At 40.0% G+C, this 18,246-nt stretch overlaps 1 protein-coding gene across 16 annotated transcripts in view; it reads right to left on the reverse strand.

Annotated features, from left to right (window-relative positions):
* DLG2 (discs large MAGUK scaffold protein 2) overlaps positions 1–18,246 on the reverse strand; it is a 1,902,487-nt gene that overhangs the window by 226,587 nt on the left and 1,657,654 nt on the right. Inside the window, exon 1 of one of the 16 annotated variants that reach the window (XM_045817847.1) lies at positions 13,523–13,626. The exons of the other annotated variants lie outside the window; for them this stretch is intronic. Coding sequence (XP_045673803.1) covers positions 13,523–13,559 — 37 coding nt within the window. The 5' untranslated portion in view covers positions 13,560–13,626. Of the gene's footprint in view, positions 1–13,522; positions 13,627–18,246 lie in introns of those variants that run through there. 16 annotated transcript variants of the gene reach the window in all.

The following is an 18,246-nucleotide window of genomic DNA, read 5'->3' on the forward strand; positions in this document are numbered from 1 at the left end:
TGGTGCTCAATAAATATTTGTTGACTGTCAAATAAAGCAATGAGCCACATTTGCTTTTGCAAAATTCATCATCCCACACACTGAAAATGAGTAAATGCATTATAGGTTGTTAACTAACTTCTGGCTGGAAGAAAATAGAGTCCCAAATTCTGACTACAAAGAAGAAAAGAGCTGTGCAACCTATAGAAGGTGATGCCATAAAATAAGACTGGAAATTTGGGACTTACTCTCAAGAGTGGGCTTTAATCTCAATATGATCACAATTTGTAAAAATATTTGAACATGGGCTGGGATGGGGGTAAAAGGCAGAAAACTGTACTTGAACAACAATTAAAATAAATTTTTAAAAAATGCTCCAGAAGCAGCAATTTAAAGAGTTAGAAAATACCACACTTCTCTATGTGCCTCTAGCACCAAATAAAACTGTTCACATTTAAAAAAAAATATTGATATCACTTGTAAACTATGGTCAAAAATTGCTTACTTCATAATAGTTTCTGTCTCATTTTATTATATAACTATATAGTTTCTTAAAACACTTGGTTAATTCATAATATTTAATTACAATTTGAGTTTAGATTCTGAAGACTTAGGGCTCTATTCCCGAGCCATTGTTTGATAGGATGTGAACTCCAGTTTCTGTGGGAGAGATTAGATGGCTGAAGGGCAATTTCCAAGGTGTTGTTGGGAGCAGTGGGCACCCTCTTTGGGTCATGACAGAAAGATCTGATTTGCATTCCATCTCTTTTATATAGTAGTTGAGTGACCTTGGACATATTATTTCCTGTTTTTCATAGTTTCTGATATGAAGTTGCTGGTGCCCATTTCCCTGATATCATCTGATGACTTGCTTACTGGGAAGACAGGCAGAGTGCCTGGGGTCTGGCATGCACTCAACCACTGCCTGCTCCCTTCTTCTCTCAAAGGTAAGAGACGAGTGTGAGTCTAGGGTAGCTGCCAATAATATCCATTCTCTTTGGACCCCCTTTCAATCTAGGTAATGGATGCTTCATCAAGAAAGAGTCTTTCTGAGGGAAAAAAAAGTTCTTAAATCAGAAGTGCGTATGAACAAATTTTGCAAAATAATTTTTTAAAGAAGATTGTTCATTAAGCAACAAACCACATCGTAAAGTTCAGCTGAACCTCAGCATGCTTTGTGGCCAGCTGATCTGGCAGACTTTTAAGTCACACTGGCTGGAAGATGAATACAGTGCTTCATTCGGCGTCATTACAGTCACCACCTTGGTGTTGGTAATATTCTTTAGACTGCCCATGATGCTTGGTGGTTGAACTACAAGTCAGGAGTTTAATTTAGATTTTTGAGCATCTGCAGGGCTTTTTTTTTTTTCCAACAGAAAACTTGAGGTTACATAACTGTCTTGGCTTCTGCTTCAGAAGGTGAACCTTGGCTCTCTAAATTAACTGTTCATGCAGATCTGCAGGAACAGAGCTTGTTGTACCTGGAAGTGATTTGCCCCAAATCATTTGGAAAGTAACAACAAGACAGCTCTTGGCCTCTCTAGATACTTGACAGAAGAAGCAGGAGAAAGAGGGTTCCAAGCATAACTGGGTAGTCACTGAAAGGAGAGGTACAGTCTAAAATCCCAGGTAGGCTTTCTTTTTCTGACTTTCTGACTTTCCCTTATGGCTGTCTGCACTGCATAGGATTGGTCTGTTCCTCCTTAGCAATCACTGTTGTGGGCAGGCACTTTGCCAAAGTTTTTAGAGGAGGGTGTTAAACAAAGGGAAAATGTAACATCATGAAAATGGGGCCCCAGGGAACAAATGAGAGAAGAATAATGAGGTGAATACACTGTCCTGAACAGTTCTGTTTAACACATGCAAAATTAGGTTAGAATTAACACCTAACCCCAGCTCACAAGGTATTTTCCATCTATCTACTGAAGGGAAGACACAGAAGGCAGATAATTTCAATATAACATGTTAAGTGCTAAAATGGTTGACTTTTAGAAACACAGAGGAGGGGTATAGAAGAAGGGAGTAATCAGAGACTAATTACCAATAATATACAGATCATACTCATGTACTTACTTGCAGATGTGGATGATGTAATCAAAGCTTGTAATTGGTACAAGGACATTCATGCAGTTAGCATAATTCAGGGCTTACTCTTGTACCTGAATTTTCTAACTTCAAATCTTATGTGTTTATTCAGTAGTGACAGGGAGCTGAGGGTATATGGAGTGGGTTCATTTCAATATACTCAAGAAATAAAACTAAGATCTAAAGGGCTTGGGAGAAAGGGTGGATATCAAATTTTTGTGATGCAAAACAAAAAAGTTCTAGAGATCTGTTGCATGACAGTATGAATATACTTATCATTGCTTAAATGTATGCTTAAAAATGGTTAAGATGGTAAATTTAATGTGATGTGTTTTTATTATGATCAAAAAACCTAAAATGTAGACCTGGACACATGGCTCAATATCATTCTGTGAACCAAAAGGTTGCTCGTTGAATTCCTGGTCAGAACACATGCCTAGTTTGCAGGTTCAACCCCTGGTTGGGACACATGCGGGAGGCAACCAGTCAATGTCTCTCTTTCTAAAACTGATAAATTAAAAAAACCCTAAAATATAGTGTTATATCAATAAAGTGTCTTAGTAACATAAATGTGCCAATAACTATCATTGATAAACATAACTAATATGTGTGGAGCACTAATTGCATGCCAGGGTCTGTGTTAAACATTTAACATGGACTATCTCATTTATTCTAACAGCCCCTTTTGACAAATGCAGAACTGAGGACTTAAGTTAGGTAACATGCCAAAGGTCTCACACAGCCGGAGCCTGAGCAGGCCAGACTATAAAGCCATAGCCTCACAGTCACCTCCCATATGAACTCCCCTTATTGACCTGTGCAATCAAAGTATGCACTTCAAAGTCAGATGTACATTCTTTCTTGTTTTGTGTACACGAGAAGAACTAGATAAATAAGATGATGACTCATCACTGGTCAAATGAAGTCGATGATAAACTGTTTAAAGGACAATCACATGGGACAGTGTCTGTAGATGCTTTGACCACTATGGTTAGTGGAGGTTCTGTGCTGCTGAAAGTCAGTCAGATAACCAGCCTCTCAGTGTTTCTCCTCACTTAGATGCCCCTGTGACACCACATGGTGCAAAAGGAGGTCTTCCTGGGGTACAAGATGATGCCCCTCTGTGCTTTGACATCAGGTGAGTCATTTCACTGTCATCATGCAGTATGCACCTCCATGTAGATCAATCAGGTTTACACTGTGGGAGCCCTGCAGGTTTCCTAGTGAATTTTCTATTAATTCTAAAGTCATTGGTCTTGACACCCCGGGCTGACTAATACCTATGTGTGACCAGGATAAGTACCAAGTTAGCCAGATTTGGCACTCATGAAGGATGTTATAGGCAGAAAACATAATTGGACACTGAGAAGATGGTCACTGCAAACACCTTGTCTAGACTCCAGACCAGGAGGGTGTGGATGTTTTCATCACCCACCTACCCTTTATATTTGAATGTACAGGGATCCTTGCTAATCCAAGTGTGTGGTCCATGGGCAAGCAGCAGCAGGAGAAGCTCACCTGGGAGCTTGTTAGAAACACAGAAGCTCAAGACCCATCCCAGAGCTACTGAATCAGAATCTGCATTGTGACAGGACCCCTAGGTGAGTTTTATGTACATTAACATTTGAGAAGCCCTGACACAGAATGCACACACCCTTGCTTTTTAAAACTTAGTTTACTAAATATGTTTAATTACAAATTAAAGTACCATGTGAAAAGGAAATTATAATTAAATATGCTAGGCAAGATTATAATACTAGTTACACAATGCTTTCACACAGTTTTTCTACTTTGTTCTAACAAACTTTTAGATCTTAACTATCTTCTTACTGACAAATTCTCCAAAGAACATAAAAAGGTCACATCTCTATGGTAGCATTTCAACCTAGGAATTCTAGCTCTAGATCCCTAGATGTTCCCGGTAAACCACATTACTTCACTAGAGGAATTTAGAAGGTTACTTTCACTTGGAATGGTCAGAAAAAGTAGGACTTGAACTGAGACTTGAATGATGGGTGAGGTTTGCATAAGAAGGATTTCCAAAGCAGAGAAACAACAGGCATATAAGCAGTTGGAGACTGGCACATGAAAATATTTTTCAAGAGAAGGCTGAAGAAAGTATTTAAATGTAGGGTTCACATGCCCAAAAGAACAACAGGGAGAAAATACAAAATGATGATGGAAACCAGATCATAAAAGCTAGGCCAAAGGGTTTGGCTACTTGGACTCTCAGAACATAAGGAATGTATTTTCAGAAGACAAATCATTGTAGTTTTATTCATTAACCTTTTCCTGTAGACTTTAATATGCAATGGTAAATATGCTTTAAAAGTCAGAGATGGATAAATTCCAAGAAACACTTTAGAAAGCTCTCTCTGCACAACTGCACTGTGGCAATTGTACCTTCTGTAATTCTGCACCTGCTTCCTTAACTGCTGGCTGTATCCCAGGGGACCTGACATCACTGTTTTTAACAGGGGCACACAATATTTGCCAGAGAGCACTTGAGAATGTGCAATGATGAAGAGCATTAGCTAGGAACACAAATGTCTTTTGAGTAGGGCATTGGGTGGAAAATTCATCTCTACAGAGAGTACCACACTCTATAGAGTGTGGAGTAAGGATAGTTGGCGGAGTCAGCCTGCAATATAGGTATAGTTAGGTCAATGATGTGCGAGTGTGAAGTGTTTATATCTACTGAGGGTCACACATACAGAACATCTTGACTCTTAAGTAACTTAACAAAACATAAATGGTTGCAGTTTAAATTAAGAATAGAAAATACAAATGTAACAGCATAAACCCTAAAAAAAAACAGTTTAATATTCTGTGAAGACTAAGGAAAAAGATGAGCAATAAAGGAAAGGAACATCGAGAAGGACCAAAATATAGGCAGATGCAGAGGAAATAGGGAGAAAAGAAGATAAAGGAGAAACAGGAAAAGAAGTCATGGTGGGAAGACAATTCAATGAAAATTATCAAGCTTTTTGACATCCATTATCTGCTTCAATAATGATCTAACTCCTGTGGTAGATATACTCATTTCACAGACAAAGAAACCAATACTATTAGAGATTAAGTAATTTGCCCAAAATCACACTGAAAAGGATTAATTAACATACTAACTGCTGATAACTTCAATTCTGAAGCCTCATTGCCTCTGGTTCCAAATCTGAGGATCCAAAACTCCTGGAATCTGTGGCATTTTGACAAAGAATCCTCAAATCTACCAGGGACCAATCACTGCATATACAGTAAATTAATGTCTCCTACATATATGTCCTATTAAATGTTAAATGTACATAGGTTGCACTCTAAATATATATTAAGTTTAATTCAATGTATCGCTGTATCATAAGTATTATCACTAGCAACAAAACCTAGAAATGCAATCACTCTCAGGTCCTTATAAAGGAAATCCTTATATTCTAAAAGCCTGGGGATGACAAGTGTAGACTTGTCAGTATGTAGACTGCACGGTATTCCACACAGAAGAGGGGAATGAGAGTGGCCAGCTGGGGCCCACGTTTGACATCTCAACCCCTTACATTGACAGTCCTCATCTCTGTCTTCTTAATGATCGTTCTCCCGCCTATCCATTCTGCTCACAGCAAAGATAAATATTTTTTTTTCGAATGGCAAAATAGTTCCTGTGACTATCCTGCTTAAAATCATTAACTGGCCCCACTGCCTCCAGCTAAAGATCTAACTCCAGCTGGGCATAAGGCATAAAGCTCCTACCAGGATCTGGGCTGTCCCCAGCAATCCAGGCTCTACCAGACACTGGTCTGAGTTCCAGCCTCCTGAACTACTTTCCTTCCTAGGGCAGACAGACTGTGAGTTCCTTCTACTTAGTATTCTTCCTTTCCACTCTTCAGGACTCATTTCTCAGAATTCACATCCAAGCTTTGATACTTCTTCCAGGAAGACTTCTGTGATTGTATCATCAAGCTGGTTAATTAAAGGCTCTTTTCTCAGCACCCTAAAAGGTCCCCATAGCATTGATCACACTGCACCACAATGTCTCATAACTGCAAGGATGGAGACCATGTCTGCTGTGTTTTCCCACACCTGGCACCACGCCTCGCACAGAGCAGGTGCTCAATAAAGCTATGTTGAATACATTTTTAAAACCTCACAAAAAGAGTTCTATCTTCAAAGGAGGGAACAGAGTTTTTTGTTTGGTTGTGGGAGTTTCCCGCCCCCCCCCCTTTGGTTTATTTTAATTCCATGCAAGAGAAAACTACACGTCAGTAAATCTGTAGTCAGAGCTTCAAGCTCAGAGAAAGGAAAGTGAAGAAAACAGAGTCATTAAAACTGATTACAAGGCCTTGGCCAGTGTGGCTTAGGTATTTGGAACATCATCATATAGGCTGAAAGGCTGTGGGTTTGATTCCCAGTCAGGGCCTGGGTTGCAGGTTTGGTCCCCATTGGGGGTGGTCAGGGGCATATGGGAGGCAACCTATGGATGGTTTTCTCTCTCCTCTCTCCTCTCCTCCCTCTCTCTCCCTCTCCCTCTCTCCCTCTCTCTCCCTCTCTCTCCCTCTCTCTCTCCCTCTCCCTCTCCCTCTCTCTCTCTCTCTCTCATCAATAAGCATGTCCTTGGATGAGGGTTGAAAAAAAACCCCAAAAACGAATTACAAGGAGCCAGCAGTCCTGGCAGAAAGCCCTAGCGTACCTGACCAGTCTCTTACCCTCACGTCCTGGCTTTCCTTACCTAATCAGTAAAATTAATACCAGTTTTAATGTTCAGTTTTTCATCTCAAGGGCCCTGAAATACTTTTTATAGGAGCTGATAATAAAATCAATTAATAGTTCAATGGGCATTGTTTTAGATATACTACATTTTTAACATGACAGTTATTTAACAGCTATCCTTGGGAAAGTGCACTGTTCTAAGTCCTTTCCCGCTGCTCCTCAAAATACTTCCCAAAAAGAAGCTGATCGCTGGCATGGAATTGTACCCATTTTTTAGATAGAAACCTAAAGACAAAGAAGTCAGGAATCATTTCCTGTTGAGTACATAACAGAAGGTTTTGGAAAAGGGATTAATTTTTTTCTAACCCCACTTCTTCCCTTTTGCCCCATTATATGTACTTTTCTCACACACATGCTGTATTGTGTGTTTTTTTAAAAAATAAATCTTTCTTTTTCTACTAGACTTTAAGTTCATTGCAAACAAGAACTAGGTCTTATTTTTTGTCTCAGCTTAGGATCTGGAATTGTGTACACATGAAAAAATGTGTGCTGCATGTTTGCCCAACCCTTGTAAGTGTTCTGTTACCCGGGTTCTGAGGCTTGCTGTCACCTCTGCCTTGTGATTTATTGAAGAGAAATCTCAGGTTCAAAAGAAACTAATATTTTCTAGTACCTTCCACCTTTCCCCTCTTAATTCTGCACATTTACACTCCATTTAAATTTCTTCAGTGAAATGGAGTTCCCATCTTTTCAAAGAAGTGCAGGGTACCTCTCAGTATTAAAAAGTCAGTCCTATATTTTATCCCTTTGAAACTACAGGGGACATAACTTGCAGAGCCAGCTCTCAACAACATCAATACCAGCACAACTCGAATAAAAATAATCTTCTGTGATTTCAAGTTTAAATCTTAACTCATCTAATGTAGATCAGTTAAATTTTTGCTTTTCACTTTAACAATAGAGGACTCACATATATTTCTCAAATAAATAATTCCTAGATATTAATGCAGATGCAAATTTTCCTGGAGATTAATGGTTACTGCCCTATCTTAAAGGAGGAGCAGCTGAAAGTTTTGCAGAAGCTTAGTCACATGGTCCAGTTGGGAATGAATAGAGAGAGTAAAGCAAAAATAAAAACAAGGCAACTGTTCAATTAGTCCACATGGAAGAAAACAGCCCATACACTAATTGATTATAGCTATCATGACAGCTGATTACAATGTCTGTCTGTAAAAACACAACAAAGCCCCTCCACACACCCCAAAAAAGGGACAAAAAAATACACAGCCCTGTTCAGCGCTCTTTCATTGGTTCGTTGGTGAAATGCCCTCCAAGTTGGTGATGTAATGGAATTCAGCCCTTCTCTGGTAACAGAGTGAACCCAGTGATATGGCAGTGGTGCTGGGAGGTCTGGTCTGCTGAGCATAAAAGTTAGGCAGTCCTATGTGGAATGCCCAGGGATCCAGGCTCTATGTCACACTCCTGTGTGTAAATGCAGAGCTTTGGGGATACATCTTTTCTGTGCCCAGATGACTTATAAATGAAGACACCATTAGGGCTACTGATCCACTGTCAAAGGGACCATCTGCACCCAGGTGTTTCTTTAAGACTGAAGATGATTTTCCCCAATCCCTCTGGCGGCTCCTAGAGGCTGGTGGCCCATCCTGCTCAAGGGATTACAAAGACAAATGTAACACTTCCCCTTGCCCTTGGGAGGACAGATAGGTAATAAACAGCAAATTACAATGCAATAAACTGAATTCTTTGATTGGGCTGCAGCAGCACAGAGGAAAGGGCAATTTGCTTTGGGCTGGGCAATTGCGGGTAGAGAGGTCTCAGGGCAGTTCTCAGAATGGGTCTGTGAAGGCCAGTATGAGTTTGTTAGACATATGAAAAGCACTTAGCAGAAGATCTAACAAAGATTAAATTTTCAAATAAAGAAATATTCTGTTACATATGAAAGTAGTATTATTGCTATTGATTGGAAGAAGGGTTGTTCCAGCAGGTAAACAATTTCTCATGCTGGAAACAAGGATGAGTTCTTTGTGGCTAGAAATTGACAGAGTAACAATGGAATCCTCATTTTAGCAAGATGACTTTGTTGGTAGCGTGGAGAATGGACTGAAAGGTTAATAGAGGGAAGCGAAATCGAGGCCAAATACGCAGCTATTACAAAAAGTTCAGTTAAGATGTGTGGGACATTCTCTGAAGAGACAATACTGAGAAAATGTTGCCTCAGTGTAAGAAGAATCAACAGCAAGAAAGTGTGTTATAACACACACTGTAAGGCCAGCTTCCACCTTCCAAGCCAAGCCAGTCACCAGGCAAGTGAAGATCACGTTCCTGTCTGGACAACTGCAGCCAGAGATAGTTTTGTTCTTAGGCTCTGTCACCCATGAGCACCAGAGCAGCAGTTCTCAGTTCTGCCTGCCCCTCACCTGGGAAACATTTTTCTTATAATGCTGGTGCCTCCGCTCAACTCCCGACCAACTGATTCAGAACCCCTGGAAGAATCTATACTCTTTAAGTGTCCCCCTCAGCCAGAACTGTGAGCCATGGCCCAGTCAGCTGTTGTGCATAGCAGTGACTATTACTCAGTGCTTGTCTCAAAAATCTCCAAGTGTGTGCATATGGTTGTGGGGACACATGGTAACCAGATGGAGATGCACCGGGGACCAGTTGATCATTCAAGAGGAGGCAATACTGTTAGCAGAGGAGCAAGCAGGGCCCTGCCATTATGTGACTTGAGTGTCATGTTATTGAAAGCTTTGAAAATGCCTTTGAACACACCCAAATGAAGTGTTTTAAAAGAATTTATGGGGCTGACTCTATAAAGGGAGAAGATAATGCAATTTCTCAATCCCCAAATGGCAATCAATAAGAAGGCAGGAGTAAACACAGGTCCCCTATGAATGGACTGGGTAACTCCTGTCAAGTTCCATGTGTACATTACACTCTGACTCTGGAACCAGACTTCTGCACATGGTGGACATGATGATCTTAGTGAAAATAATGACATGTACCTGAATTATATCTTGGTAAAATCATTTCTGTTTGCCAAACTCTTATTCCACAAAAGATATACTCTAAGTGCATTGCACTCCTTATCTTGTTCAAGACTCTCAACAATCCTTAGAGATGACTATTACAGGCCACAGGGGGAGAAATGAGTGTCTGAGAGCCTATGTAACTTGGGAAAGCTCACTGAGCTAGGAAGTGACAGAGCCAATCCTGAACTCTTGTCAGACAAAACCAGTGCTGCCTACTATTGCTCTGTTACTGCTTACATGTCTGCAGGATTTATAGCCCATTTTGGACTATAAACTCCTTGAGATAAAAGGCTAAGTAAGGTTACAGACTATCTTTGAGTCCCTCCCCCAGACCTCTTTCATTTTTTATTTTAATGAATTTTAGGACAGAGAGAGAAAAGGGCCAGGGAAGTTCTGCCAACATAAGACCACTTTATTCTTCTGTCCACAGGGTCTGATCCCTCTCTCTTAGCATTTAATGTATAAATCTGCTGGTCAAGTTAGTTCCTTTTAGAAGTGAAGCTGAGCACTCAGGAAGGATTTTGATAAGAAAAGAAGTACCTGGGCCTTTAGCACATGAGACATGAAGCTCAGAGTTCAATGAGTGGTTCAAAGCCAGCTTTTAGCAGACATGCCTTTACCTGCTATTTTGATGTACACAGGAAGTGAAGGTGGATAGTTGTGGAAAAGTCTATGAGAACACCAAGACTGCAAAACTGAGATCAGTGTGAATGCATGCATCCATTCATTTGTTCAACAGACATATATTATTGAGCAACCAACTACAGGCAGGTTTTTATTTCATGCATGGCTCCAATATGCATGAATTTCTGTCACTATGGGTTAATTAACTAATGTAAGTTCCCCAATAACATGAATTTAAGTTACCACAGTATACTAGCTGTGAGTGAGTGAATATACTAGCTGTGAGTGAGTGAATAAAGTATAAACTTGCTACTAACTCTTTGGTCCACAAATCACTGTGTAATAACAGATGCACATTATGATTAGGGACTTGGCACTTCTGAAATCTGTTGGTAATGGGTCACTGCACACTTCTTAAAGGTTCACACACACACACTCAGCAAAGCATGTAGTTGTATTGCTTCCTTGCCTCCCCGTGACATTTACAAAAATGAGTAATCCAACAAGGGAATTTGCCCACAAAGATGAAAGTGCATTATAGAAACAAAAAGAGAAAATAGACAAAATGAAATTCAAATGGAACAGTGGAATTAAAGAACACATAGCTGATCGCGGGCATGGTGTCTGTGCTCCTCTTTGAGAAACCCCCAATATGTGGCATGGGGAACTTAGAAAAGGGAAATTTATGTATATAAGTGAATTAAGTGGTTGAGATGAAAAGGATGAAAATGTTCCAGAAGAATTAACACTGGGAAAAACTTCACATTAAAGGAACTCTTGGAGGTAGTTCATAATACTGAAAGTGCAAAGGATAAAAGGGAGAAAGCTGACTCAAACTTAGAAAGGAGTAGGACAATTCACCAAGGCATAGTAAAGATGCTTGCTCAGTATTGTAAGCTGTATGACCAACAAAAGGAAAAAGGCAAGCACTATTCAAACCATTGTTTTTTAAAAAAGAAATACAACACTTTAATTCTTAATGTTTCTAACATTTCAAGTAACAGTGTAATCAACAAATATTTATTTTACTATTTTCATTTTCCTATACATTTATAGGAACAAAAAGAGTTTTTAATAAATTGACAAAAATTTTGAAAGGGTACGGACAACAGTAGTTTTTCCCACTGATTATTAGGATATCGGGTTTTATTTTGTGTTTTTTTTTCTTTTGGTCTCAAACTACCATGCAAACAGCAAGGACCGCCTGTATTATGTACCAAGCATCAGTAAAAGTCCCTGCCCTCTTGGTGGTCTTACATCAAACAAATTAATTCTAAAAACCTGTGACTATTTGTTCTATGATTAATGGGGATGCTAGCCTACCTCAGAGAGCCCACAGAGATTTAAAAGAACTATGGGAAGTAAATTTGGTAGGGGGGTGAAGAGAATAAAGTAGCAAAGGAAGTTCAGACTGGGATGGGAGGGGGTGTCCTTGTCTGAGGAGAATACAAATCTCCCCAGCCCAGCAAGTCTACTTCCTCAGAGTGTGGAGTGACTCTGGGCTGGTTTTTAAACTGGCTGCCAACAGCTCCGCTGTAATGCCAGATGCATATTAATTGCCTTCACAAGACAGAGATGCAGGTTAAAGTTCCTTTTCAAAAGTAATACAGAAACTAAAAATGCTAACATGTGCCACTCTCAGACAACTGGTGTGAATAAAGTTTCTTAAAACCAGCACAAAGTGTTTGGATGCAAACCTCTATGCCCCTAATGCCATAGACATGCAAAGCAGCATCTGGGGCTACAAAAATCTATGTCTCAAGGAAATCAAGTCATGAGAATATATGAAATGACACATCTGGCTTTATGTACTGGCTATGACTTTTAAGTCCAAAATGTATATTATTCTGGGTAGTTTTTCCATCATAAAATATGTTTGAAGTTTTAATTTATGGCCTTTTCCAAGGAGGATGTGGGACTATGTGATATGCATGTAAATGCACCCAGGAACACAGCTGTTAAGAGGTGGAAGGCTCCTTAGGAGTTATCTTGTCCAATCTCTGCATTTAAAAAAAACCAAATGAGGTGAATTTAGTCTAGGGAGGCCAACTGCCTAGCTCCACAGTCATATTTCAGCCTCATAATAACAACAGCCAACATTTACTGAGTATTTACTGTGTGCTAGGTACATTGCTGAGGGCTTTACATATGAAGTCTTTTAGATTCTCAAAGATCCATGAAATAGTTACCCCTCCTATTACCATGGTGGAAACAGGCTTATGTCATCCAGCTGATCTAAGCTAACCATAAGGGAGCTGGGATTCCAAATCTGGAGAAGAATCTGAATTGACATTTTTAACTACTATAAGACAATTGCTAATAGATTACCTTTTCTGGATACTTAACCATATGCCCCCAAATTAGGTAACCATAGTCCCTGTTCCCTAAAGAATGTCAGAGTTCAGCTTTCCACGTACAGCTACCAATTCTTAAACAAACTTACGAAGTAAGTAATATAATTCCCATTTTATAGGTGAGAAAACTGAAGGCACAAAGTTCAGTGGTTTTCTGAGGCTGTATAGCTCATAATTAGTGAAAGCAAGATTCAAGTCTGTAAACCCATTGGTTCTTTCAGACACATAAATTTGCCTCCCTGCATTAGAACTATACTCTCCCTCAATAGGCTCAGGCTATTTGAACAAAACTTGCATACATCAAATATCTGATGTGAAATCAATGTGGATCCAGGCATTTCTGCAACTCATTTAAGTTAGCAGCAAGAATTTCACATTCCTAAATCTCTCTCTGTGATACACAGTACCAAGATTTCAGCAGCTCACATGAGACAGGCTTACTATGAAGAGGCCAGTGGTGAGTCAAACCCACTGAGTACGATTTGGGGGCTGCACTGACTGAGGTGGAAGAAGAGAAAAATTCATTGATTGTTGTTCCCCCAGAACACAGACAGTGACAGGCATAGAAAGACGCAAGCAGCCTTAAGAAGATGCCTGCAAAGTGTAGGTGCCAAGAAGCGGCAGGCAGTTATAGGACAGAAAAGGCAGGCAGATCTGCCATCCTCCTTTCGTTTCACTGGCCCACTGGTCTGTCAAGAGAAATGGGTCTGAGAAAAGCAGCATGATTCTCACCGCGGCTCCTTAGGCAGTTTCCAGAGGTTTTCAGCATAGCAGGCTGCTTCTCCCCAAATTCAGCTCCACTCCCTTCCTCCTGGCTGAGAAGTGTGGTGTATAAACTCCACCCGCCAACACATACTCCTGAAGCTACTGAGTTGTGGCCAAAGCCTCTTAGGAGCAAAGCAGGTGGAGCCACTTTCCCAGGCTAGTGGCAGAGCTAGTTTGAGAGCTTTGCAACACAAAAGGACAGTTTAAGAGATGGGATTACTTTCTCCATTCTGCTGTTTTAAAAGCAGTAACAAACCATTTTCCAGATGTTAGCTGTTTTACTCACCTCTTTTTCTTTCTCTTGTCAGCTAAAAAGGCCTTAGCGCTGCAAAGGTGGAGGAGGTGGAAGCCCGCCTGGGGAGCCTGCTGAAGGAAGCCTGGGAGACTTGTTACCCCCAAATCCCATTCAGCCCTTTGGCTAGCTACTGGTGTTTGAAATTCCAATACTGAAGTGTTAGTCTAATATCTTCTTTTAAAATGTAGAAGAGACTAAACAAAGTTATTCACACTGTAGAGTGGATTCTTCAGCTGGCCAGCAGGAATTTGTCAGTTCCCCTCACCCAGGAAATGCCTGTTTACAGCAGCCTTTAGGTGAGGAGTATTTAAAAAAGAAATGGTTTAGGGAAGCCGATGGCCTAACATCACCTTCTTGTGTGGCCACATCAAGCCACAAACTAGGTCCCTCCAATCTAGGAAATCAACCCCTTTTCTCATTTCTTTTGAACTAGGAAATTTCCTAATGCCCACGTTAAGACTTTGTCTAAAGCTTGTCTTGATATTTCAGGATGAATAGCTAAAATTTGGAAATTAGGATAATTTGTATTCTTACCTAAAGGCATTTGCCAAATATGCTTAAGAACTCTTCATTTTCATATATGCTGCAATTTTCTTTTTGTTTTGATTTGTACGGTAGATGCATGTGAAGTCAAGGTCCAGATATTGCCATTCATGTATTTATAATTAACTAGTTGCTAAGTGGAATCCAGACATTTACGTTCCCTCTCACAACTATTGATCGTAATTGCAATTCAATGTGGTATAGCACTGGTTCCCTGTGCTGTTGATACACAGATTAGATGTTTTGGTCACCATGGTAGCCATCTACTGTTTCTCCCTATTATTTTGTTTATCAAACTTAAAGTGCACAGCCTAGAAAATCCTATGGTTTTTTAAAAACTCTGGAATCAATCAAGCTCACCTAAAATGAGGAATCATTTCAGTGTAAATATTTCATTTTTAAAAAACAAGTTGCAGTGTGTCTATCAGAAACAAATTATAACTAGAAAAACAGAACTAAGGGATTTGAATCTGTTTGGAGATTTAAAAAATGTTCCAAGTGGTTTTCAGGGATAAAATGGGATTATCACTAACACTTCAGGTCTTGACAGACTGGCTGCCTTGACGGGCTTGAAAGCTGTGGGAGTCTCACAGGTTTTAAGTTGGCTCATAAACTAAACATCTGTTTAAACCACACCTATGGGTGTGGGAGTGCATTTTTCGGTATGGATTTCTCTCCCACTCCACACAAAAACATTGGGGGGGGTGAGGTAAAAAAAAGAACTTTCTTTAAAAGCAATACTTTAGTAATTTATTTTACAATTAGTTATTGAATCTGCTGACTGTAGATGACAAGGGAGCACACTGAAATCAGATGAGTCCTTGAGGCAGGAGCTTAGAGTCCAGGCAGGGAGACAGATAATCAATGAAACCCCTAGAAGAATGAGAGCTGTAGAATTACAGATTGTGTCCTCTATTAAGTACAATTATTTGACTACCATTTCCAAGTCAATCAGCTACAAGTGAGAGTTGATCACTTGGACAAGTCTGTTATTGTAGGCATCACATCTACCTTAAAAAAAAAAACAGTGCATTGAGTTTTCATCAAGAATGCACTCTCTTCTCTCTCTCTCTCTCCTCTCTCAGTGTCCTAAAACCATTGCCCCTTTTGGCTCTGAGAAACAGACAGTAGTAACACCTACAGATGAAAACTCTTCCTGCGCATAAATGTCTATTTTGTTTGAGACAGGTGGTTTGCCTCTTCCCAATCACCAACATGGACAGAAGATGATTGCAAAATGACTCTCCCTACTATTTGTAATGAAGAAATGATGATTTGCTGGTACCAAAACTCATCATTTCCTCTGTTCACTGAGGGTGAGATTCCACTTTAAATTGAACAGGCTTATTTTCATAGCTTGTGCACAGATAATCTCATCCAAAAAATCAGTAGACCAGCAAATCTACTTACTCTGTGACTGAGATTTCCTGGTGACAGATTTTGAATAACACCGATTAGGAAGCCTCACAGGACCCTCTAAAGAGATTTGAGGGATCCAGGGTCTGTCCTAAGTAGAGGCCACTATAATAGAAATTTATAGGGAAATTCAGGGAAACTAATACACCAGAATGTCTCTGTACTGTGAATGACATTGACATCTAGAAGGCCTGGAATACTCATTATCATTTGCTTCTCTGCTGGCTGCCTATTCCTCCCCAGAAGATTCCATTTCTTTGTGGTTTTTCCAAAGCTCCAAACTTCTTATTCTATTCAAAAGTCTTTCCAATTCTAGCATTATTCATGCAAAATAGCAAAAAAAAAGTAGGGGATACTGCAAGGTAGCAGAGGAGTGAATGGAAGTCACACTAACCTCCTCCTAAGACCAATCTGGAATTACAACTAAATTGTGGAGAAATCAACCAGAACCAACAATGGAACAATAGTGAGAGAGAAGCGTTATAACCTTCAACAGACAGAAGAACCAGCTTCAGCACAACCTGACCCGTAAGGTGGAGATTCAAGAATACTGGCTGGGTGCCCACAGGTGACAGTGCCTGAGGGATAATTAAGCAACCAGTTGGATCCCCCTGAGAAGTATGGGGTCTAAACCCTAAGCTGGGATCCCCAGTCTAGAGCACCAGAGCCCAAAAATACAGATAACAACCAGTGCTGAAAAGCACCAGGGTTGCTCTCTGCCAGAGATGGATGGCTGGAGATGTAAAGAGCCATTTAAAGGGCCAACACACAAATTTTCATTTCCAGCCACTTACCCTGGGCTCCACAAAAAGCAGCGGGCAGAGTAGGCTAGAGATGCCTGAGGAGAGGTTGGGGACAGAGCCTTTGGGGAGAGAACTGAGAGACCAGCCACCAGGATTCCAGTACTGAGACCTCATCCATACTTCAGCAGCCATCCTGCTCAGGCAGACCATGCCTCTCCAAACAGCAGCAGCCTGAGGGGAAACAATAGCCCTGACCCCAGGAGAGATTCTGCCGTGCTCTGTGGTACTTAAGCCTGACTGCTGAATGCAGAGTGACTAGATTAACACCTAAAGGAGACAACCAGGGACAGCAGATCACTGGAAGTATCGAACAGGCTGCATAAGGTCAGATGAGGTCACCATCTGACATCACTGAGAAGTGGATCCAGAAAGAAAAAATGGTCATAAATACTAAAGGCTACCGAGATGAAATTCACCGTGGTCTTCTCCATGATCTCAGAAATTTCTTTCCCCCACAGTTTTTTTAACATTCATTTCTTGTCCATCAAGTTTGCATATGAAGTCACTAGATTTTAAACTATAGTTTATTTCAGTTTACTTACTTTACCCCTCCCTTCAGTTGCCCCACTTTACCTACTTCTTTTCTGTCATCATTTTCATTCAAATTTTTCATTCTGCACTCTTACTATTTCTTCCCTGCTCAGCCTCAGAAAACCAAATTTCTTGTCAATGGTCAGCTCACATCCTTAATCCCTGCTTTTAAAATACCCATGTTCTCTCTCCACCTTTAGCAATCTTTGCTACTTGGTTGTGGATAGGGTAGTTGTTATTGTGTTTTTTCAATTTTTATCTCTAGATCTTCACTAATTTTGTATTTCATATCTCATATTTTACTGGTCCCCTCTCCTGCTCTTTCTTTTGTCTCAATTTTTTAATTTTGCCCTATCTTAGCCTGTTTATTGTCTTTTCTCTTTCTTCATTTTCTTTTTTTTAAATTGTCTCCATTTTCTTCCCACCACTCCCCCAACCCCAACCATCTCCACCTCCCTCCCTCTATCTTATCCCTCTTTGGTTTTGTCCACGTGTCCTTTACAGATGTTCTTGAAAACCCTTTCCTCTTTTTTTCTCCTTCATTTTGCCCTTTTATTTTTCTTTATTCTCCTTTTTCTTTTTTTTTTCATCTCAAATTGTCATTTTCCCCCTTTTCAGACTGGTTTTCATTCCCCATTCTGAGTATTCCCTCTCCCTCTATCATTTCAAAATCACTTCCCATTCTCCTAGATATCTCTTAAACTTTTCTTTTTTTCTTTTTTCCCTCTTATTCCCATGCCACCTATATTAATTTTAGCTCATTCGTTGTTGATGGTGCTGTGGTGGATCTTTCTCTCTAATTTGGTTCCTATATTTTTATTATTTACTTACTTTTTTCTCTTCCTTTTTCTTTCTGTCACTATTTTATAATTTCTTTTTTAAAATATATTTTATTCATTATGCTATTACAGCTGTCACATTTGCCCCCCTTTATTCCCCTCTGCCCTGCACAACCCTCCCACCCACAGTACTCCCTTTTAGTTCATGTCCATGGGTCATACATATAAGTTCTTTGGCTTCTACATTTCCTATGCTATTCTTAACCTCCCCCTATATATTTTCTATTTACCATTTCTGCTAATCATTCTCTGTATCTCCTCTGT

This window comes from Phyllostomus hastatus, unplaced genomic scaffold, assembly GCF_019186645.2.
Source record: "Phyllostomus hastatus isolate PE091 unplaced genomic scaffold, TTU_PhHast_1.1 phas_scaffold_317, whole genome shotgun sequence".
Classification (NCBI taxonomy): domain Eukaryota; kingdom Metazoa; phylum Chordata; class Mammalia; order Chiroptera; family Phyllostomidae; genus Phyllostomus; species Phyllostomus hastatus.